This window comes from Populus euphratica, unplaced genomic scaffold (assembly GCF_000495115.2).
Source record: "Populus euphratica unplaced genomic scaffold, PopEup_1.0 scaffold271.1, whole genome shotgun sequence".
NCBI lineage: Eukaryota > Viridiplantae > Streptophyta > Magnoliopsida > Malpighiales > Salicaceae > Populus > Populus euphratica.
The window spans coordinates 629,986-654,592 of NW_011499926.1; the positions used below are offsets into that span (position 1 = coordinate 629,986).

General features: G+C 35.7%; 2 protein-coding genes and 2 pseudogenes across 2 annotated transcripts; 3 read left to right on the plus strand and 1 right to left on the minus strand.

The window, feature by feature from the left end:
- The first annotated feature begins 653 nt into the window (after nucleotides 1-653).
- LOC105135700 (ATP-citrate synthase alpha chain protein 2) lies at nucleotides 654-4,696 on the plus strand. The gene is made up of 13 exons (XM_011040715.1): nucleotides 654-831; nucleotides 972-1,095; nucleotides 1,556-1,732; nucleotides 1,824-1,985; nucleotides 2,107-2,187; nucleotides 2,460-2,511; nucleotides 2,777-2,891; nucleotides 3,006-3,087; nucleotides 3,206-3,301; nucleotides 3,413-3,514; nucleotides 3,614-3,730; nucleotides 3,826-3,942; nucleotides 4,369-4,696. The coding sequence occupies exons 2-13, from the start codon at nucleotides 997-999 to the stop codon at nucleotides 4,438-4,440; spliced, it is 1,272 nt and encodes a 423-aa protein (XP_011039017.1). The 5' UTR covers nucleotides 654-831; nucleotides 972-996; the 3' UTR covers nucleotides 4,441-4,696.
- Nucleotides 4,697-9,437: 4,741 nt separating this feature from the next.
- LOC105135705 (E3 ubiquitin-protein ligase HEL2-like) lies at nucleotides 9,438-12,998 on the plus strand (annotated as a pseudogene).
- A 3,272-nt stretch (nucleotides 12,999-16,270) lies between these two features.
- LOC105135704 (TMV resistance protein N-like) lies at nucleotides 16,271-20,865 on the minus strand (the record flags this gene model as incomplete). The annotated part of the gene is made up of 3 exons (XM_011040721.1): nucleotides 20,124-20,865; nucleotides 18,917-19,333; nucleotides 16,271-16,367 (listed from the first exon to the last, which is right to left on the minus strand). Coding segments are annotated over exons 1-3 (1,008 nt in total), but the record flags the coding sequence as incomplete, so codon positions are not given.
- A 321-nt stretch (nucleotides 20,866-21,186) lies between these two features.
- LOC105135754 (S-adenosylmethionine synthase 1-like) overlaps nucleotides 21,187-24,607 on the plus strand; it is an 8,999-nt pseudogene continuing 5,578 nt past the window's right edge.

A 24,607-nucleotide genomic window follows, 5' to 3' on the forward strand; every position in this document is an offset into this window, starting at 1 on the left:
AAAATACTCAAATGTAGTTGAAAATTCACTCCCAAAGAGCCCGGTCACCTCCTCTGTTTCTTCTATTCTTATGCCAATCCCGTTCGGATAAACCCATCATTTCACATCTTCCAATAAACAAAACCTAATGCCAATATTTGACCAAATCAAGAGAGTCAATATTTAAAACCTTCATATCTAGTTACTCAAGACACTTGAAAGAATAATTTCACGCACAAATCCACTTTTATACATGAGAAAATAATTGATTTTTATTTTAATTTTAAATAGGATATTTATATTCAAACAAATGCATTCACATAAAAAACAATTCTCCGACTTCTTCTAGGAGTCAAATCACGAAACAATCTTGATTCAATTTGGTGGAGGCATGCAAGCTCGACTAAGCAATTTTGTATCTAATAACTTCATGAAACAAAGTTAAAGTCCAGTTGACAATATTTCTGTCTCTTATGATTTAGGAGGAGGATTACTCCTTCAGGAAACAATTTTTTTTTTAAAAAAAATATTCAGAGTATTAAAAAAAACCTAAATAAAAAATTAATTTAACAATTTTATTTAAAAAACATTAAAAAAAAACACTCCTTTCAATTTGAATCAACAAACAACAACCATATATTCTCATTTACGAATACAAGTGCCTGTGGGCACAAAAACACATGATGATGGTGATTGAGTTGTTAGCTGATCAACAACTTTGACTAACCATTTTAGCTTCCCCTCCTCGTGCAAATCGCCTACCACCATGCCCCACATTATTAGACACCAACTAACCAGCTAAACCACCCCTCTCTCTTACAAGACACAACCTTGCTGAGTTGCTGTTGTCTGGTCAGTTCTAATCTTCTCTTTTAAGCAAAACAAGACAATTCATTTCATTAATTTTTTCAAAATTCTGTTTCTTTGGTAATATAAAGGCAGAGGTTGTAATAACATAGTTGCAAATTGTACACTGTTTCATTGTTTTGTAGATCATCTTTGATTTGAATTGTTGAAATGGCTAGAAAGAAGATAAGAGAGTATGATTCTAAGAGACTTTTGAAAGAGCACTTGAAACGTCTCTCTGGTATTGATCTTCAGATCTGCTCTGCTCAGGTTAATATCTCCCCATCCTCTCAATCTCCCCCCATGTGTGTGTGATTTGATCCTTTTTTTTTTTATTTGACCCTATGATTGTTGTGGTCATTTGGTATTTTATGCTTTTATTAAGTTGAGATTTGATTACTTTGGATTGGAAATTGGATCTTATCTGATTAAATTTTGCAACCTTAGCTTAATTTTAGTGGAAATTGAAACTAGGTTTCTGATATGCACTCAATCTGCAACTGGGTTTTTTGAAAGTTCAAGTTTGGAGCTAGTGATTAGCTATATCATATTTTGGTAAAGTTGGTGACTTTAGCTTGGTTTTGATGAAATTCTAGCTGGGTTTTGGCTATAATTGCAGCTCTTTTTTTTTTTTTTACCGGGTCTGTTAAAAATTCAAGCTTGGTAATAGGAGTGGCGTTATTTTGGATTTGATGTTACAAGTAATAAGATAATCTGTTGTTGTGTCTAGGTGACAGAAGGTACAGATTTCACTGAGTTAACAAATAAAGAGCCATGGCTTTCATCTACAAAATTGGTTGTGAAGCCTGACATGCTATTTGGGAAGCGTGGGAAGAGTGGTTTGGTAGCTTTGAATTTAGATCTAGCTCAAGTTGCTGAATTTGTGAAAGCACGCCTTGGTGCTGAGGTGATTTTTGGATTGAATTGCGTGAAAGTTCATTCTTTTGTTTGTCTGGTTAGGTTTTAGATTGATGTGCAAATTGGATCTGCTTTTTTAGGTTGAGATGGGTGGCTGTAAGGCACCAATAACTACCTTCATTGTTGAACCATTTGTTCCACATGACCAAGAGTTTTACATCTCAATTGTCTCTGAAAGACTCGGCAGCACTATTAGCTTCTCAGAATGTGGGGGTATTGAAATTGAGGAGAACTGGGATAAGGTATGTTTACATTGTTCATCTTGATAGGTGCCTCTTCATTTCTTCTCATATTATGACTGTTTGATCTCATAGCTGTTGGAATTTAAATTACCGACATGGTTTGGTTTTTGGACTTCTGCAGGTTAAAACCATATTCCTCCCAACTGAAAAACCAATGACACTGGAAGCATGTGCTCCATTGATTGCTACACTTCCTTTGGAGGTGAGTTTCTTTATATTAATTATCGTTGATTTAATAAATTCTGGTGATGATCAATCTAGCATGTTTCACTGACCAAAATAATTAAACAGGTTAAAAGTCTGATTCTTAGTAAAAAGTGGTTCCTTGGTTTATCAATTGATGGGACATGCTCAGTGCCTAGATTCTAGTTTCTCTTTGAGAAAATCTCAGAGTTGAAAGTTTTGGGTAACTTGCATTCTGAATTGCTTAATATATATTTGAAATTTGCTGATACAACTTCAATACTATCTCAGATTCGAGGAAAAATCGGTGATTTCATCATCGGTGTCTTTTCTGTATTTCAAGGTGAGGATGTTCTTGCACATTCATTTAACGTAGGAAATTACTTGACTTGTGAACAAGATTCTAATCACATGTACTTGAATCTTTTTAATTTTCATGTTATATGAAATAATAGAGTGGAAAGTAAGTAATTTTTTCTTGAGAATCTTGAAAGGATTGAGAATGGTCTGATATTTCCTTTTATATGACCTCTTTGCGAATTTCTTACACCAATATTATATATGCTAGTAATGAATTCACTTCTGATTGCTTTTCCTGTTCTCCATAGATCTGGACTTCAGTTTTCTAGAAATGAATCCATTTACACTGGTGAATGGGGAACCATATCCACTGGATATGAGAGGAGAATTGGACAACACTGCTGCTTTCAAGAACTTCAAGAAGTATGTATATATTCATATCCTCTTTTGAGGAAACCTTCAGTTGACATGAGATTGTCGTTTAGGTATAGTACTAACATATTTTGTCTCTCATCTTATATGTTTTGGTGCATTCAGATGGGGTAATGTAGAGTTTCCTCTGCCTTTTGGAAGAGTTCTGAGTTCTACCGAAAGCTTCATTCATTCTCTGGATGAAAAGGTAATTACATGAATGCATGTTTTGACATACTTTTACTTGCCTATACTTTCATGCATGGAACTGCCATTATCTTTTTGGCCGTAATTCAGATGCATTAACAATATTCTTGTGTTTACAGACAAGTTCATCTTTGAAATTCACTGTTTTGAACCCAAAGGGACGTATCTGGACAATGGTTGCTGGAGGTGGTGCCAGTGTTATATATGCTGATACTGTAGGTGCTTTTATATCCATATGCTATAATGTACCTGCCCTTTATTGGTTGGTGCAAGGTCTATACTTTCTGATTTTACTGGTAGACTAATTCCTTTTTCCCATTAACTAGGTTGGAGATTTGGGTTATGCATCAGAGCTTGGCAACTATGCAGAGTATAGTGGAGCTCCAAATGAGGACGAGGTCTTGCAATATGCAAGAGTTGTCATTGATGTAAGAGACAATAAATTTAAGCCCTTTTCTTTTTCAGCATCCTTTCTCACAATTATGTCGTTACTCATGTTCTGTAACAATATTCCTTGATCATTGTAGTGTGCCACTTCTGACCCTGATGGTCGCAAAAGAGCCCTTCTTATTGGAGGAGGCATCGCTAACTTCACTGATGTTGCTGCTACTTTCAATGGTATTATACGAGCACTGAGAGAGAAGGTAAGTCTAGTTGAATCTAGTCCAATTGCTGTAAGTAGTGACTGGTTTAAGTTGCCTTTTTCTACATGTAACTCTTCCTCATCACCTCCTTATAGGAATCCAAGTTAAAGGCTGCAAGAATGCACATCTATGTCCGAAGAGGTGGTCCAAACTATCAGACTGGTTTGGCCAAGATGCGCACTCTAGGAGAGGAACTGGGAGTACCTCTTGAGGTATGAAATGACAATCTTCCTTTTTAGTTCTCATTGAGTTTGTTGGCCATTGGTTTATGAAATTAAATAAAGCTGTAAGCGCTGAAATGCATACTGTTAATAGGAGAAAAGTAACCCTGTCTTCAATATTGATCTGTAAGTTTGTGACCTTTTTCGCATTTGAGGTATGGAATCCTTGTTTACGAGGAGGGCGCAGATCTAATACATGTGCCTTAAGTATTGCTGGTGTTTTTTAATTTTAAAGTTCAAGTTGTCCTTTACCTTAACAAACATGACTGTGGTTTGAATAAATCAAAAGATCTTTTATGTTCTTAGAAAGTTTTCTTTAGTTTCCATTTCTCCACTCCTGAAGATACAGATCTTGGAACTTCTTTATATTTGTGTTTTTCGTAGCTAAGCTGTGACAATTTTTTCTTTTGTTTTCAGGTTTATGGGCCAGAGGCCACAATGACAGGCATCTGCAAGCAAGCCATTGATTGCATCATGTCTACGGCATAGTCAACCAATTCAATTTTTCCTTTGTCAATGTGAGTGAAGAAAATGTATTGTGGCAAGTTGTGTTGAGAAAATAATTTAGCGTAGAAGGCGTAAGCTGGATTGAATTGTTGTATACTTGGCGTCAAATTCCCCCTTATGATAAACAATCTTGGATCCTTGTTTTGAAATATGCATGACACGGTTTCGACTCCGTAAATTGGCAGCTTACCAATTTATTGTTTGAGCAATCAAATCACTTTGCTATTTTCCTATGAAATTCCCAGTCCATGTCTTCTTCATGCTATCGAAATCTTCTGTTGATTGAATTTGTACTCAATTCTTCTCTGATAAAATGCTGCATCATGGCCTAGCTTAAAATAATAAATAACCTTTCCTGTTTGTTTTAGACTAGAAAGTGGCTATATGTTAGCTGACAGACACTGGTACCTGAGTGTCGAACGTAGTTGTGTTTGTTGACTCGCTGGACTTGTTGAAACAAAAAAAACTGTCCAGCTCTTTGAAATTGCGGTTGAAATTATATTTTTTAAAATTTTAATTTTTTTTATTTTCAATATAATAATATTAAAAATAATTTTAAAAAAATAAAAAAATTATTATTTTAATATATCTCTAAATTAATAATGTTTTAAACTACAATTACTATTATATTTTCAAGCATCCGGAGTACCAATCCATCAGAGAGAGAGAGAGAGAGAGAGAGAGAGAGAGCAGAAAACGTATTGCCCTGCCACTTGTCCCCATTTTTTACCGCCCAGTTTGGTCTCGGACTCTCCTGTCACAACTACAAAATAACTTCCTCTTCCTTTCCCTCCCTCTCAAAGTGGGTGGCAGCTGGCTAATTATCATGGCAAGGGCGTTTAATGTAGTGCAGCTTGTTCCCTATCGGCTTTCCACAAAGAAAGAGCCAGCCCGACCTAATAAATGCATTAACTTCGCAGTTCTTGTAAGAAATTTCAAGTTGAGGTGGTGGGTGATGGCCATGCAGAGCTACCTGCCTCCATTACGTATAATATTGAATATAATTTTTTTTTAAATGTTTTTTTAATATATTTTAAAAAAATCTTTAAAAAACAATTATTATTACACATCCAAACACCACCTTGTATTCCTTATATAGGATTGTATTAGTAGTAAACGTGAACCTGTGAGGACTGAGGAGTAGGACATGAAAATGGAAAGTACATTAATATATAAAACAGATGTCTTGCATTTGCTTCTTAGTTTTTATTAGGTAAGGCCCTCGTAAAGACACAGACTAATGCTTTAACTTCTGTCTCAAAACATGCACAGTTCACAACTTTGTAGGACAGCTCCACCAGTCTTTGAGAAATGGAAGAATCTCCATTTGAACTCACACTCGAAGGACCACATTGCCCTTAAGTGTAGGCTGTTCTAACTTCTACCCCTGTATGCATTAACTTTATACTAGGTTTAGCATGCATCGTTGAGTTACAGTAGAAAGCTCCCATTAGCAGCAGTGTAGACAGGTAATTAATTAGTATATAAGGATTATGAACTATAATTCTTGAGAATTAGAAATAGAGAACAGGCTTCAATAGTTTTAGATAAAGTAAAGGTTATTGAAGTATTTTTACATAATATGAGCTGGTGAATGGTTTGTGGAGTAAATTTTTTGACAGTGATGGACCCAAGACATAAATTTTTAGCTACATCATTAGTGACTATCCCATCTAACTCTTTTCCATGTCTACTGCTCTTTGTAAAAGAGTTGGTTATACACTTGTTTAAACTAGAAACCTCGGGTACTATAAGATGGGTGGGGGGTGGCTAGGGTTCTTACACTGCAAGTGAGAAAAGTAGAGAGTGTGTCAATGCCAGGTGTTGTTGAGAGAAGTGCTAAGATGGAGAGAACTCAAAAAATACTACTGATCCTTGCCATTTTCGTACTGGTTCTTGCCTCCAATGTTGAAGCAGGAAGGAAGCTCAAGGACAAGGAGAAAGTTGACCATCCTCAGAACTATCTAGGAGGCTTTGGTACCAGTGGTGGCTTTATCCCAAGTCCTAATGGTCCTGTCTTTCAACTTGGGCCAACAGGGTATTGCTCTTACCCTGGGGTTGGTTGTGTCAGGATTCCTGGTACTGGTTCCATTGGCTCACCACCATAATCAAAAGTCTTGGCTGCACTTACTAGCCAGGATCTCTAGCTAGTTAGTCTAGTGGCGGTCTAGCTTGAGGTTTTTGATTTAGGGGTCTGGACTCGTTTTAGCCGTTGAAGTTTCAATAAGCTTATTTCAGTTTGTTGTCCTTTGTTTATGCTTGGTCTTGTGTGCTTGCGTTGAAGCTTGTGTCTCTTATTGTGTTAGTGTCTATGTTTCAGGTCTGTCATTAATTATCTAGTTGATTTATGAAAAACTTGGCTTTCAAACCCTTAGCCAGTACTATGTATATTATAAGTCCTATCAATAGATGATCTATGTTTAAGTTACTACTTGTTCTACATATTTTCTGCAATGTTGTGTTCTATCTTTGAGACATCCCCTCTCTCTCTTCTTCTCTTTCCCCCCACCTCACAGATTTTGATCAGGAAGAAAAGAGAAGCTTCTTACACCACAGTGTGTTAATTAATCATATAATCTTAATTATCTAATCACATTAAATCACACTTGATTAAAAAAAGAAGAAGAAAATCGCATGAAATACACATCCCATTTCCAGTTAAAGATCAATGGCCTCAGGATTCTAGCTGGATGTGAACCATGCCATGTTCCCCTACATGGATGAATGATTCTATTGTTTATTTTGTAATTTTGGAGGAACAGTTGAAATAGGCTTAAATGGGAGTACGAGTTTTGAAATATAAATGCTTACTTATAGCCATAACTGGCTTTTCTGAAACATGATTCATGGTTTGATGGATTTGGAACATAACTCTTCCTTTTTAGCAGTTGTTGAGTTCTTTGAATTGTACTAAGAAATAAATAGTTAGGTGAGGCATTTGCCATTTGTGATAAACGATGCTTGTATCATGGGAATTGCAGCGCTCAAATCAGGAGGCAAAATAAAGCTGCTTTTGGTTATTGTTCTGATTTTTTTTAAAAAAAAAAGACAAATAGAAATGTAGTTGAGTAGAGGAACATAAAAAATATAAAAATAAATTTATTGCTAAAATAATTTTGAAGTAAATTCTTATTTTTTCAAAGTAATAACACAATATCATGCTATTTTTATTTAGATTGTCGCTGTCTTTTTTGTGTAGAGGTAGGATGAAAATCATGCAATGCTTAACCATACAGAATATTTGCTGTAAGAATCTAACATGGTACCTTGCCTAGTTTCCAAATCTTTTTAAGACATTGAAGGATCCTAATAGTCTCCTACCAACCAGAACCTCTCTATTCTATGTTATGGTACTCAAAAAGTATGTTATTAATTTGAAGATTAAGACAAGTTTTTATACTTTCCATCACACATAACTCATTATCATAGTTATCTTTAACTGTAAATCCAGAATTTTTATAAATTATTTATTGTTGTTTTGTGATTTCTAATACAAATTCACCATTCAAATAAAATCATAACTCAAAATCATCATTTTTATCTATAATCTTTCAAATTCAACTTAACAATCCATTACCCACAACAATCAACCTTATAACATTCAATTTAATTCATCAATTAAACCCAAAACATAAATTTTTAAAGCCCTAACATTCATCGAAACTGAAATTAAAGCTAAAGAAAACATATTATATACATTTAATCATAATCTTACATTTATTATTTATTTCTTCAACTCCCTTTTATTTTCCTTCTAATTTCTCTCTTTTCTCTTCTTCTTTTTATTTCTCCATTCTCTCTCACGGTTTGCTCTCTCAAATATTCAGATCTTTTTTTTTTCTATTTATATTATCATTTCTTTATTCAATTATTACTATACCCCTCATTCATTTATTCCAACTTTTAAACCTTCAAGAACTTTATTATATTTTCTAATGTCTTTATATTCAAAACATTACAAAAGATGCATTGAATATTAGTATGCTTAGATTAGTCCATATATATCTTTAATTTGGCCATAAAGATTTCATATATATAAATGAAAGATTAATTATATTGTGTACATAAACATAAGAATAATTGTTTAATTTATTCGCATATATATTAATTGAAAATCTTTCTTCCTTTCATTGCCCTTGAAAATCTTTGAGGTTTGAATATACTTAAACTTTGTTTGGTAGAATAATATGATGGGATTCATGATGGGTTTTGATTTGAATTGGTTTTTATATTGATTTATTTAAATTCAAATAATATAATAAGTTAAGCTATGATTTTGTCAATTCATTTAAATTTAGTTAGATCCAAGTCAAAATTAAAAAAATTTGAAACAACTATGTTTGGATAAAAATAATAAATTTAAATTGATTTATAAACATAAATAACTTAAAATTTTTATAATCCAAACCTTAATTCAAATAAAATCTTAAATTAGATTTGAGTTTGTTTGAGTGTATTAAAAATTATTTTTCATAACATTTTTTGCTTAAAAATATCAAAACAAATCATAAACAAAAAAAATTAAAATTCAAAAAATTTTAAAAAGAAAAATTTTACTGCAATGCCAAAAGAGACTTACATGTGAAAATCACTATGCTTCAACCTTTCAAAGAGCAAATCCCATACATGCTGTGGATGAAACCAATGGATGAGAGATAATTGGTGGAAACACTCCTCCTGGACTTCTGTTCAACTAAAATTTAAAAACATGGGCGTCCATATTTGGTAATCAATCTTCATCATATCCATACAAGTAAATCTTCCAACATGTTTTGTCAAAACTCAGAATCTCAAACATCATTAATCAAATTTATTAAATCCAAATCCTTGAGTCAAGTAATCACATCAACGACCTGGCGTCCTTACATAATGTACCCGTACACCTTTGCTGTCCTTGTCTGTCCGTTTCTCTTGCAAGTCTCGATCAATTTCTGTCTGGTTCCTGAGAACACCAAAAAAAAGGAGCCTAATTTTCTCTGCTTTCTTCACAAAAAAGCTACACTACATCCAAGGCGAAAAGCTCTCACCTTTTCATGGTCATTGATAGCAACATCAAAACAGTAAAAAAACCGTTTTGATGTATTCATAATTTTCCATCAAATTCTCACTCGACTGATCAAAAAATGGATGATACCTGTGCTGTTTGTGCTGATACCCTTGAATGGGTTGCTTATGGACCATGTCTCCGTAAAGAAGTCTGCTCTACTTGCATAATTCGTCTTCGTTTCATCTGCAATGATTTTCATTGCTGCATTTGCAAATCAGAAACCATTTGCAAATCGGAAACCAACACCATCTTTGTCACTAAGGTTGATTATTACATAAACTGTCTTTTGATTTCTGGTTTTGATTATTATATTTTGAAAAGTTTTGGTTGTTTATGATGGTTTTAATTTCTGGGTTTTGACTTTTATACTGTAAAGTTTTGGTCTTTTTAATTTTTGGGTGTTGGTTTTTGTAGGCATTAGGGGATTATACGAGGATGATAAGTGACTTGAAGGGTTTAGGTGGAGTTAATGGAAAAGAGGGTAAAGTAGGGGAGTGTTGGTATCATGAAGGGACAAAGGCTTATTTTGATGATTTTGATCATTATAAGATGATTAAAGCTATGTGTAGGTTATCATGCAATGCTTGCAACAAGAAGGATGGAAGGTCAAAAGAGTTTAATAGCGTTGAGCAATTGAAGGGGCATTTGTTTCACAAGCATAGGCTGTTTATGTGTGGTCTGTGTTTGGAAGGTAGGAAGGTGAGAGTTGATTCATTGTTAACCTTTGCTTCTCAGCTTGGTATTTAAAGAAATGAACATCAATGGAGTGTTAGAACATGAGATCTAGAAATGGTATTGAAATGAGCTCAATGAGATTACTATGTAGAATGTGCGGTAGGATTTGATTGTCCCATGTCAAAGAAAAATTATCGTTCTTACATGGTCTTTGCTTTAGCAGGCATGCTTGTGTTCCCTGACTCGATTAAGTTTTGAACCAGATATTTACAAGTGAGCAGAAGTTATAGAATAGAGCACAATTGACTCAACATGTGAGGACGGGGGACTCGGTGGTTGATGGTAGTGAAAGTGAAAGAGGTGGATTTACAGGACATCCTATATGTGAGTTCTGTGAGAATCCTTTTTATGGAGATAATGAGCTTTACTTGCATTTGTCTACTGAGCATTTTACTTGCCACATATGCCCAAGGTAACCCATGCATTTTTCCCTTAAAAAGGCTTTCATGATTTTAGCGTTTTGTGTATGTCCATTTTGTTTTTTGTTCAATGCAGGCAACATCCTGAACAATATGAATACTTCAACAGTTAAGATAACTTGGAGGTTGATTATATTTTGTTTTCATATGTCTTACTCGCTTTTTTTTCATTATATGTCGAGATTGCTTTGTTTTTTAATCAACATACCAAACTTTATGTCTCATATCCATTTTCATCAAGAACATTTCTTATGCGAAGATGAGGCTTGCCTTGCAAAAAAGTTTATTGTTTTTGCAATTGAATCCGAATTAAAGGTGATATCTATTAGTCTTAATGATGCATCTTTTCCTTTTGGCTATCAATATTTAGAGTTTGTTTTTTATGTTTTCTGGATGTACTAAGTGACTACTAAGAAGACTTGTGTATTTCTGATATCGGTGGAGGTATAATGCCATGGAACATGGAGGGTGTTTGTCTCGCTCTAAGCGTAGTGCTGTACTTCAGGTGTGTTTCAATCTTTTTAATTGTTGGACGTTACCAATGTCATTGGCATTTTCTGCTTTCTTCATTTACAACATGCCTCTTTCATCTTTTACATCCAGATACCTACGAGTTTCCGGTTTCAGCAAATTAATGAACATTATCGGCATGTTAGTCGATCGAATCCATCAAGCTATCAAATGAACTTGCCCATTGTAGATAGCCATCTGACAGCCAATGCTGAAAGGCCTTGTGATATTTCATCAAATGCCCAAACAGTTTGTACTCCCAGAGAGGAACATGAAATTGATATAATTGTTAGCCCTTTCTAGTCATTAACCTCCACATATTCTGAGCCATCTTCAAGATATAATCATGTTTTAGGACAGAACTCTAGGAGTGTACCAATGAAAGAAACCCCTTTTCCTCCATTTCCGATGCCTCCAAGCAGCAACCAACAGAGATCCAGAAATGGTTTGGGTGGGTTGAGTGGGAATACAATGGCTACTTGCTTGCATTGCCGAAATATGGTAGAAGTCCTCAATTGCCAGCAGCAAACAGTCATCCTGTCTCATTAGCTAGTTTTTCTTACCACTCAAGGCCCGTTTCAGATTCTGAGGTTTTATCTCCATCCAGTTCTCTGAGTTCATCCCAGAGAAAGCCGGAGCTTTGCTCAGGTTGGACCATCAAAGACTAATGGACTTGTTGTCTCTTCAGATTTTGCAAGTTCATCTAGGACTTCAAATAGTAACAGCAAGGTCAGTCAAGGTACTGTGGCTCCAAATCCTGTAGACAGAACCTCTCACAAATCTCTTTCCAGTGCTCCTTCTCTGTCTAGAAGTGCCTCACCTTTGCTTAAGGTTGAGTATGTTCAATCTTCTAATAAGGCTCTAGTGGAAAAAATTAGTGCAGCATTGGAATTTAATGAGGAAAAATTCTGTGCATTTAAATTAATATCCAGAGTACCTCCGGGATATAATTGATACTTAAGAGTATCTTGCCTACGTGCATCAATTTGGCTTATCACATCTTGTCTTTGAACTAGCTAGACTTTCTCCCAGTGCTGAGAAGCAAAGAGAGCTTGTTGAGATTCATAATTGCACCGTTGGGAAGAATGGTTCTGTTAAAAATGGTTTGAGCATTGACAATGGTCGTTCCAAAAGCTAGAAAAGTTCAAAGAAAGCCAAAGAGAAGTGTGATGGTAATGGTATCACAAGCTCAGAGAACATTTTGTCAGATGGTCATAAGGTGGAGATCTTACCAAACGAAGGGCATCATGGTGGAAAAGGCAAATCAAAGATTTTAGTCGACAAACAAACTAACTTAAATTTGTCAATGGAACCAAATAGTGAAATTGTCGCTCAGCCAGATGGTGTCAACTCAAAGAAGAATGTGGGGGCTGGGGGAGGAGGGAATAAACCTAAGAAAAAAGCCTCAAAGTTCCTTAAGAACCGTGTCGGTGATACTTCCGCTGCCTCACTGCCCAATGTTGGTAATTCTGACGCTGATCCTGATGAAAAAGAAGAGAAAGCAGGTGTAGACAGCGATATGCTTGAACTGTTGCCGGTTCATGGAGTTTGGAGAAATGGGGGAGGCGGAAAACTTGTTGCAATGTCCCAGAAAGATTGCAAAAAATGACCTTGCATGGGAGCATAGTGGAAACGCCTGTTTGTATGTATAGAAAGAACTGGCACCAGACTTGATTAATGTCTTTTTGTGTGGATGTTAAAGCATGTTGTTGCTAGGTACATACCAGTACATTAGAGGTTTAATCCCTTGGACTAACTAGGAATGTTTCAAGCTTTTGAATTAACTGTAATCTTTTCCTGTTTGTTTTAGGTTAATAGCAAAAAACTTGTTTTTGGTACGATTTGGTTGAATTGGAAATGTGATATTTGATATATTTTTTGATCAAATAGAATAATTAATTGGTAGTAGTATTTCTTTTAATGTATTTGAAGTTAGACACGGAAATGTTGGCAATCATGGATGCCATAATTGAAGATGGCTACTATATATGGTTTGGTGCCAAAAACAGAAGAAGAAAAAAGTAATGACAATTTAGGTTCAAAATTAGACTAAAAATGTAGCAATGAATGCTTTCATTAAGCAATTTAACACATGCTTTATTTGAAAAATGATCAACACAATATAAAACACTATTTAAATCATCAAAGTTGCAGGAAAGACAAGAGTAGGGATTGAAGGAGATAGAGCGAGGAAGGGGAGGGGGCGCAAGGTAGTTTGCAACCCCAAACGTCAGCCACAATGATTCACAGGCTGTCTCGCTAATTGGTCAGCCATGGAATTTCCTTCACGAATAACGCTAACAAAAGGTAGATTCCAAACACCACGATCCTTACCCAAGGGCTTAGCTGGTGCGAGTTCTTGAGAGGACGTCCACTGTCATATCATCAGCAAGATTCTGCACCATTTGTTTCTTCTTCTGGCCTCCCCATTGCAGGTATATTTTGTCATTTTCAGGTATGGAAAGAAAGAATGGTAAGCATTTTTGGGTTGTTAGAGAAAATTGCCAGGACAAATCCTATGAACCACATCCTAATTAATTAGAATCAACAGAAAATAACACTCGGAAAGCTACACATTATTTCTGAAAGTAGCAATCCAGGGGGGGAAGAAAAAAGATTAAAGATCAATACAAAGAGAAAGACCAGCAGAAACTATAGCAGGACAGCATAAATCATCAAGCCTAGATCATTAGCAAATTAACTCGAGCCCTGGATCAAAATGGAAGCTCAAAGATTACTTTGAATGAAAACAAAGTGCCTCACAACATAAATAAAACCAGATTCCAGTCCAACATAATCGGAGCAAAAATTAAATCAGAAATTGTTACAAAGTCTTGTTGGGTTCAACAGTAAAGGTAAGATTCAGAATCCCAATGTGTAGGAATATAATGGCAGAATCGGAAACTGAAGAAAAGAAGAAAGATTTACAAAGGATTGATGTTTGGCAATAGAAATCAATCAATTGGAAGCTAAGAAGATACTGATACTAGTATAAATAAACTAGTGATACCAGCTGAAAGAACTAAATTAATAAACAGGGTACGCAGTGCTGCTACCTCTTCATTATCCTGAACAGTTTTCTCAGTTGATGTTGGTCTCCCGTTAGATCACCCGAAAGCAACCAACTACCACAGTAAGCCATGAACTCAGCAATGGCAAGCTGTGATGCTAAGCCCTTGAATGGATAACACTTGTTACCATTCCAGCAGTGGCATCGGAATCAAAAGTAGTATTCATCAATAGAAGAAAAACTTCTCGATGTTTGTTTCTGTCCCTATACCTAATGAAATTGGGAGATAACACAGGCCTCCATAACTTGAAACAGAATGAAACCTGTACAACGACTTAGTCTGGCGGTCTATAAAAAACTTCCAGTATCATATCTTCTGTTTGTTTTCATTCTGTCCAGTAATGTTGTATTTGATATTCCTTTCTCATTCTTCCGCTTTCAAATTTCATTGCACCTGTGGCTGGTCGTTTCCTTGCTATGTATTCAACCTGTGTCCAGGCCTCTCCAAGCTGAAAATTCACCTTGATTTACACAGCTGCAATGGTTCTGTTGGATTCTTTAATATCATAAACTGTATCAAACGCATTCACCTTGTGGTTTCTTGTAGCTTAGGTTTGGGATTGGCTCCTTCTTATGGTTTTTTATTTTTGGTTTCATCAGTCTGCATCCCAGACCAGTGCATTGCAAGTCTCATCAACCATACACCTGGCTTTAATTCCATTTTGTCTTGTTAGTGTTTCGGGATAGAAAAGATAAAGACTGAACAGATTAGACATGTCTCCTTCTTACAGAAATTCACTTCAAAATTGTTGTAGATTTATTTTAAGTTTGTATCTCCGTCTCTTCCAAACACATTTCTTGTTTTTTTGTACTGTCCTTCCCTAGGACACTAACCAAATGCAACCATACCGTATTAACATGGGCTTGAAGAATAAGTCATTGCTTTCGTTACAAATCCATATAAGGAGAACAAGAAACCAAATTGCAAGAAAGAGGGTTAGCTATGTATCATCCAAGTAAACAATCAAAATAATATTTGGTGTAAATTCCTTTCCATGGTTTTCTATCATCATGAGGTCTCTCTTCTTTGTGAAAGCCAGTGGCTTCAGCCTTCAGGTATAAGAAGTGCAGCTGCTGCACACACCAAAGTCTATGATTCCTTCACCCCATAATGCTTCATTTCCATCACAGGTTTCCTAGAATAACTTCCAGCCCCAAAACTAATGCAAAGCTTCATCACAGGCATCCTAATTTCTTAAACATGAAGTATATAACCAAATGAATTATGCACTGAGGAGAGGCGGGACAAATATTTGTTTTCTTTTGAAGTTGATTCTAAGCTTTGATCCGGACTTTGCTGTTTCAAATGAGAAGGATGAAATCAATTATGGACCATCCCTTCTCTTCTGTGTTTGCTGTGGCATCTTAAAGTAACTTTGGTGGACTTGACAAGTAGCAAGGGATGAAGGAGGAGGGACAGTAACCTTGATTGCTATGCTCTGCTCTTACTTGTTGGAGAGTGTAGAAGTATAAGCAATATGGGGCTATGATGGTTGCGATGTTTGTGGTTTTGGTTGATATAGCAATTCCCCATCGATCTTTAATGAGGCATGAAAGGGTCATCTGGCGATAGGGCTCCGACCGACTCTTGTTCTATTGTTGTTTCTAGACAGAACATGAAAGTAGAGAACTTGCACATACAAGGAGTAGATGGACAAATGTGTAAGTTGAACATATGTCGGGAGATTGTTCTGTTTGTTCATTTGAGACTGGTAAATTCGAAATAATTGTTTTTGGACGCTAGCTAGAGCTATAACGGCAGGCTTGATGCTTCCAGTAGTGCGTGAAACTTTGACTAACTGATCATTTAAGACCAGAAAATTAGAGTGCATTTGCCTTCAAATATATATCCCTGGTCAGGTTAGTCTTTGTTGTATTCATAAAGTAGCAATTCTGAATCATAGAATTTTTTACGTGCTTGTTGACAGCTTCTTTTTCACGGGCTTTCGTGGCGATTTCAGGTCCATGCATACATTTTGCATTAAAATAATAATTGGGGACGTATTATTATTATTATTATTATTATATTAAAAAAATGAAATAAAAGAGAATATATTGACAAGGCAGTGAGAGGTTGAGTTTATCTGCGATCTCTTTAACAATCGACTCTATGAACTTTGACTCGTACCTGCAAACACACATTCATACAAATTAAATCACGGATTAATTTGCCAATTCCTCATCAGATCAACATAGAAGAGACATATACTACAAAAATAATTCAGCTTGGAATACATCGATGCAAATGGGTGGATGCTGAATTAACAAATTAAGAAACACCACCAAATTAACTTGTACCAAATCCACGTCTCAAGGTTTCATCTATCCTCTGCAGGTCTAGAATTGCCAAGGTTGAACTTTTTAAACTGCCAAGATTCTGGTCTCCTTCCCAGACTAGCTTAACCTTGCTAGATGATAGCTCAAGTTCAGGCTCAAAAAGGGTTCCGATCAAAATTTAATTACAAGGCAAACATCTCAGAGATATCCATCCCTATGTAAATACCTCATCTACTCAGAAAAGGGACTTGAGTCCTTGAGAGAGGTCCATGTTTGCAAAGACTTGTAGATCTTAACATTATTTTTCTACTATTTTTTCAGAAGTCAATGAATTATTTTTCAATAAACAGGGAACAAAACGGCTCTATTGCACTACGGTGTGTCATTTATCAACATGCATGAGTCCTAAGGAATACTCCTTGACAATCAATAAACACAACAACGTAGTGCTGCATAACCTCTTAACATGATGATTAAGGCAGCTCGAACCAAGAACAAATCAAATTGTGAACAAATTAAGTTCCAAAGAGAATGCTACGTAGATAGACCGAGTGATAAAAAGATGACCTACGTTTCCATGAATCATCTTTTTTTTACTAAGAAGTACAAAAATGACAGTTTCTGAAATTAAGCACAACTAACTAATTGAATAAGCTTTTTTTTTTTACTAAAAGCACAGATAAGCTGATTTATTATCATTCATGGAGGCTGTCGTGGGGGATTTAAAGGTGCTCTATAACTTGAAAGTCGTTTTTTAGCGGTTGTTTCAGTATGTTCTAGTTTTATGGCTGTCCTTATGCAACTTAACCAGACTATATATGATGAACATTAAATGTCCAGTACGAGGTGATACCATGATTTCTAGTACTGGTGTTTGTGTGGATATACCATCGCAAACTTTCAATGCACGATCCTAAGAGTACTTTCAATGCACGATCCTAAGAGTAGGATTGAAATGAGCTTGGTTGGTCTTTTTTAAAAGAACATGAAAAACAAAAATAATTACATTTGAATTGAGGCTAATTAACAAACCAGCCCTTGTTTATCATCCTCAGATCCCCTTACTGTTTAAATGAACTTGTAAGTTGAATGCCCATGATAGTTAAGTACGGATAAACATGTCATACAATTATCAATAACTTGGAGATGCTGAAGCAAGCAAGAAGAATTCCATGCATGTGTTTCCAAGATGCCTAATGAATCGAGAGACAACACTACAGTAGCAATTGATTCACAGGCTCATCCCTCCTTCAATTGGTTTAGGAGGGAGAGTTCTAAATCGACCAGTGCACTTATGCAGAACACCTTTGTTTTTTCTTTCTTTGAAAAAGACAGAAACGTTTGTGATTATAGCTTCAGTAATGAAATCAAGGCAGCGTTAGGTTTCTTTCGTTTATTTTTTGGCATTTCTAGAATGGCTTCAATGTTTTTGCTTCACGAAATGAAAAGGGTTATCAAAACATCCTTTCCATATACGTCATATCAAACACAGCCACAGGTTCTGGACATAAAACAGACAGTTAACTGAGATTATTAGCAATCTAGCACCATGACAATTGAAGTTCAAGGCATCGTTTTCAATGTGTTGGTACCAACTGCATGCTTTTTATTGGCATTTGAACAGCTACAGAGGTTAAGAGACAGGAAATCTTTAACAAAATCTACTCGGAAGAGAGATAAGGCATGTGCAGTTTCTTGGATCCAAATCAATAAGCTTGTCTCGGTATTGAATTGGTGAAGTAACCTTGACCATATTAAAACTTGCACAACAAAATTGAAGATTCAATCTCTCAAGGTTAATTTATAGCCTTTGTAAAAATCTGGCATAGATAGGTGCTCACAATTGCTAAGGCTTGCATATTTTAAATCGATAAGATTCTTGTTTCCTCTCTAAATGATAGCGTCTTGTAGTTATCATAAAGAACCAAAAACAATTATTCATCCCAGTGCAGCATCTCATCTCCTATGAAAGGAACTTGACGCCAGCCCTGAGGAAGGTGCACTTTACAGTTATTTTGAACACCAGAATTATAAATCCTGAGCAATCTGAGTTTGGATTTCCTTGCGAAGACTCTGGAATTTAATTTACTTTCAAAACTAATTTTTGAAATGTCCAACAACATCCCTTCAATGTCATCGTTTCTCCAGTAAGTTGCAAGATTTCTTTCATTCTCGTCAAACTCTTTTCCCCTAGGATAGTTGGCAATCATGGTTCCAGGTAATTGAATGTCTTCTCACATGTTAACTACCAAGAAAAAACAACCGCCTAGCTACGTGGCTCAACCGTGATGTTCGTGTATCGAATGATCAAGGTCAAATTAAGTATTCCTAAATGCTTAGCTGGTTCAAAAATATAAGCTACCGATGTAATAAATTTCGAAGAAAAAAAGAAGCTAGTACCCGTCTTCTAAGACCATTCCTTCCATGTATGCAACTTCTTTAAGAGCCTTCCTCCACCCCTCCACCCGGTCCTTGAAATGTATCTCATGCTTAGCAAACTCTTCACCATACCTCCCTGTTTGGGTCCCCACCTCAGATGGATCAACATCGTAGAAAACTGGAAACACTATGTGCCCAACAGTTCTTCTACGTTCCATGATCATCTCTAGCTCGTCAAGACACCATCTCGAAGAAGCGTACTCTTTAGAAAACACAATAATGGATAGTTTTGTTTCTTGAACTGCTTTCTTGATTTCTAACTCAATGTTCTCTCCTCTCCGTATTCCATCGTCGTCTCTGAAAGTGGGAATCCCTTCTCTAGATAACGCTTTGTACAGGTGGTCGGTGAAGTTCCTGCGAGTGTCTTTGCCGCGGAAGCTCAAGAACACATCGTAAGTACCAGGCATCAACGAGAGAAGAATCAAAATTTGGGTCACCAGGTTGAAAGCCATCGGTTTGACGAAGAGAAATATGTCGAAAGAAACAAAGATTTTTGTGTTGGAAGAGATGCAGATCTCACGTGATTCTGAGTTGGAAGAAAGAAGAAAAGCCAAAGTTTGGGTTTTTTTTTAATCTGTCTAGGAAGTTTCTTCGCTCATGTGTGGCTGCAAAACGGGGACCTCTAACGTTTAAAGGAGTGATCTAACTATGGATTGAACTATACTAAAGTATTTGTGTTTTTTATTTTATAATTTGTTTTTTATGTATGCACTATGAAAAATATTGCTTTTTTTAAATAAAAAAAATATACTACTTTTTCATTGCATTGCATATTGCTATTACGAAAAAAAACCCATTATCTATAAGGTTGAATTAAAAAAAAATCAAAGAAAAAGGATTAGATTGACACAAAAAAATTTAAAAAGTTGCTTTTTTGGGGAGCGTTCATGGGGAGCTTGTTCTACACTGTGGTCCCTATTATTCTTTTATATGCACGATCAGTCCTAGGGATTACTCCTTGACAATCAACAAACACAACAAGAAAGTGCTGCGCAACCTTTGGATCCAAGAACAAATCAAATCTGGTCTTGAAAGGCTAAGACTGACCCATTTTAAATCGATAAGATTCGTGTTTCCTTTCTAGATGATAGCTAAGTTAAATTATCCAGAAAAAAACTGGAAGGCAAAGATCTGAAAAGGTAAAACAATTATGCAATTACTTATGTACCTGTCTTGCTGCAGCACCATTCCTGCCAGGTCTGCGGCTTCTTTAAGAGCGGCCCTCCAACTTTCCACTCTAGCCATTTCCTTATGGAAGCTCTTTTCGTGTTTAGCAAACGCTTCTTCAAACAACCCCTTCTGTTCACTGACCTCCGACGGATCAACGTTATAAAAAACGGGAAGCACAACGAGCCCAGTTTCATTCCTGGCATCCATGATGTGCACAAGCTGGTCCAGGCACTTTGTTGAAGAAGCATAGTCTTTAGAGAACACAACAACCGATATCCTGGATTCCTGTATAGGTTTCTTGATATCAGACTTTTGTCCTGCGTAGATTCCACCATCATCTCTAAGAGTGCGAATCCCAGCAGAATTGAGGTCTTTGTAGAGATGATCACCAAAATTCTTGCCAATGTCATGGTGGCTAAAACTCAAGAAAACATCGTTATCCTTTCTGGAGAGGAGAAGCATCAACAGATTGATGAGTGAGAACAAATCCATTGGACTGGTTGGTGAATAAAAAATGCCGAAACTAAACTGGAATATGAGAAAGATGGAAGTTTCCGGTGGGAATGGAGTGAAACGGCACCGTTGGGAGGATTTTCAGGGCACCCGGAAGGGAAGAAAGAAAACAACTGTTCAGGTTCCCAAATTTGAGACGTATGGTTCGCCAACAATGACCAGCCATCAATATTGACCAAAGTGCTTCTCTTCGTTTTTATGCGTGTCTTTTTTTAATTTTGATGAGCGCTAATTGTGTACATCTGAACGTGCTTTGTTTTATTTTAAAAACAGAATCATTCTTCAATGGTTTTGTTTGTTTTTTGATTTTTTTGAATCCCATTCTCTAATCAGGAATTAATTTTGTAATTTATTTGAATTTAATTTCTATAAAGGTATTTCTGATCATGGATTTTCTAGAGTTTTAAATGATTAAATGGTGTTTTTGTTTGAAAATAGACTTTGCGAGGTTTTATTATTTTTTTTTAAGTCTTGCAGGTGAAAATGAAAATTGAGTTTTAAAATCCCATTGGACTCGTTGGTGAGTAAGAAATGCCGAAACTAGAAGGATGGGATTTCCCGATGCGAATGGAGAGACACGGAAACACGATGGGAAGACTTTTCAGCTTGTGATCCGCCACCTGCTGGTAGCTGAAAGTGGAGGAAGGAGAGCGAGGTGAGGTCTGGAACCCTACTTCGAGAGGGCCGCCTCGTGGGCCGAAAGGGTTTTTTTCCGAACAGTTTAGGAAGTTTCGTTTCCTGCGTCAGATTAGTGCGCACGTGGCCCGGATTTGATATGTTCGGTCCATTTCTGTCGACCCAGTTTAGGAAGAAACAGGGCCTGATAGTCCATCAAGCGGAAAATCAAAACCTGGATCAACGGTTACTTTTTATATTCATCGTCACTTTAGATTTCAACGGTGATTAAAACAAACGAAAAATTGGTTATTGAATGTATTTATTTTTGGTACAGTTAAACCTTTTTTTAGCATCAATTAACATCCAATTCCATTTTTTTTTTTTTGAAGAGAATGTTGAGTTGAGGGACAGGTGATAAAAGTGCAAAAAACATGTAAAATAGGTAATAACACTGAATTTTTTTCAAAAAGTTCATTTTAATCCCTTATTTTTTTTATTTAATAGGTCACCACTCCCTCTAAATCTTAAAAATTCAATCTTGACTTGGAACTTTATTTTTAGAGATGATGAAGGGAGCAAGAAGAATTCCATGGATGTGTTTGGAAGATGCCTAATGAATGGAGAGACAATACTACACTAGTAATTGATACACTAGCTCATCCCTACTTCAATTGGTTTTTGCAGAACACATAATCTTTTTTTATCTGTTTCTGATAGAGACAGCTCTGTTAGTGATTATAGTTTCAGTAATGAGATTATCATCGATTGCCTGCTTGGACAAAATGTACTTGGAATGCACGGAACATGGAGTATTTCAGCATGATAGTTTTTTGTATATATAAACTATCAGGAATTGATGTTATAATTTCAATATGGTCCTTCTGCAATGTGAGCGGACTGGAGGTAAGGTTGTGCTTGACTTGGGAATGGACACATTCTCAACACTTGAAGTTAGCAATCAGTGCCATGATGAGTTTCCCTTCAATCAACAGGCTGAGTCTTAGTTACCTTTGATGCCATTTTAACCGATGATAGAGCAAATGAAGCTTCTGGTATCAAATTGCCTTCTGTAATGAATATGTTTAATTTGAATAAGCGGAAATGTTTCACAATTAGTGAACGAATTATTTTTTTTTCCAAATAATTCATGTATTAAATTGATTTATGGCAATTTCCATTGCTATTTAACCTGTTACTCCACCCTTAACTTAAGCTTTCATTACTCTCCTTTTTTCCCTGTATTTGGGACCAAATTTTAGTAGCAACTTCAATTATAGCACCCAGGATTGCCAGATCAATTTTGTTCTAATTATGCCAACTTCTATCCCAAAATATCCAAATATGTGGATGCATTCATATATAGTCATAGTTTTTCTAACAACAATTCATATATAGTCATAGTTTTTCTAACAAAATATCCAAAATATACAATCTATTTCAAGATAACAATAACAGAATCTCCCTCCTACTTTAAGTTCAGAGAGCAAATTAAGAACTTTCAATTTATAGCTCAGTCGTTAATTAAGAAAAAAATTGTTTACCCTTTCAACATGATTGTGAGGACTTAAACAAGTTAATAGACTTGGAGTTACGTAGAAGTTAATATTAAAATTGGAAGTGTCTGGATTTTAATATTGGTTGTTTTTTTATTAATATTAAAATTGGAAGTGTCTGGATTCTAATATTGGTTGTTTTTTTAATACTTTTTACTTAAAAAATATTAAAATAATATGTTTTTATTTTTTAAAATTTATTTTTAACATTAAAACGATTTAAAAATATAAAAATAAATAAAATATTTTGAAAATATTTTTTAACTGCAAAAACAACCTCACAAGTAGTCTAAGAATATGTGAATGAGGGTCACCTGACAAGCTCTGTGATCAAATTTCTGATGCAATCCTAGATGCCTGCCTTCAGCAAGATCCAGAAAGCAAGGTTGCGTGTGAGACTTGTACCAAGACGAACATGGCTATGGTCTTTGGAGAGATCACCACAAAAGCAAAATTAAGTAGATTATGAGAAGATTGTGCGCAACACTTGTCGTTCGATAGGATTTATTTCTGATGATGCTGGTCATGAAGCAGACAAATGCAATGTCCTGGTTAACATTGAGCAGCAGAGCCCTGGTATTGCACAGGGTGTGCTTTGTCATCTCACGAATCGCCCTTAGGGTTTCAGTTCGCGTACACACTGTTCTAATTTCCACACAACATGATGAAACTATATATTACCAATGATGAGATTGCTGCTGACCTCAAAGAGCATGTTATCAAGCCAGTCATCCCTGAGAAGAACCTTGATAAGAAGACCATGTTCCACCTCAATCCATCAGGCGATTCGTCATTGGTGGACCACACGGTGATGCTTGACTTACTGGGCGTAAAATTATTTTCAATATCTGTGGTGGTCGGTCTCATAACCTATGTCGCACCCTCGCGAGCGGAGCGCGGCGTCACAACGATTATCAATTGATTTTGGGGTCTTTTAATTTTATTTTTGTGTAAAAGGAAGTCGCCACCTAGTATTATGGTCACTAGAAAACCTAACTGGTCTTTCAGAGATTCTAAGGTAAGGAACTGGTTGCGTAAAGGGAAGATGTTAACACCCCTAGTACGCCATACCTAAGGTAAGCTGCTTGGTGTTTGGTTTATCTTATAATTGCTATGGTGTTGATGTTTTCTAATCCCATCAGTTTTTCTCAGTTAAATTCTAACTAAATTTATTAAGATAGAAATCCAAGGAGATTCCATGTACTTTACAAGCTCATTTTTCCCTTAGTATTTCAAGAGTTTGTGACTCGTAAATCGCAAGGAGGAGGGACAAAAATTTAGAAATCTAGGGTGCTTTAAAAAACCTATTTTTTTGTCTTAGTGTTTTATACTCTCATGGCTCGTAAACCGTGGAGTAAAAAATTGAAATGTGCTCGATTATAATCAAGGTTTCTTTCAAGGATGTGTGCTGATTTATTATTCCTAGAAAATTATTTTGGATATTTACCACTCTAGGTTTCTTTATCCAAATATTAACAGTGAATAATATGGTATTCCAAGATTTTCAAGAAAAATCGTCTTAGAATTTCAACGAGATCTCTGGCTCCAAACAGAGTTTTTTTGTTTTTAATCTTGAACAGATGTTCCATAAAGAGTTCCTAGTGGAGGATACAATATATCAATTGAGTTGATTGTTTATAGACGCTAATTTTCAAAAGATTATATTTATGATATCCATTTTTCTTGCCAGTATAAGCTTATTCCATTTGAAGTACGATTTTACAACATGAATGCTTTTCAGACATACATACATATATATATATATACATACATATATATATATATATATATATAATAA

Excerpts from the sequence above, each read along its gene's own strand:
- LOC105135700 (XM_011040715.1), top strand. The coding sequence starts at position 997 with ATGGCTAGAAAGAAGATAAGAGAGTATGATTCTAAGAGACTTTTGAAA. Across the intron at positions 1,096-1,555 it reads TTCAGATCTGCTCTGCTCAG|GTGACAGAAGGTACAGATTT; the intron begins GTTAATATCTCC and ends TGTTGTGTCTAG. Across the intron at positions 1,733-1,823 it reads AAGCACGCCTTGGTGCTGAG|GTTGAGATGGGTGGCTGTAA; the intron begins GTGATTTTTGGA and ends CTGCTTTTTTAG.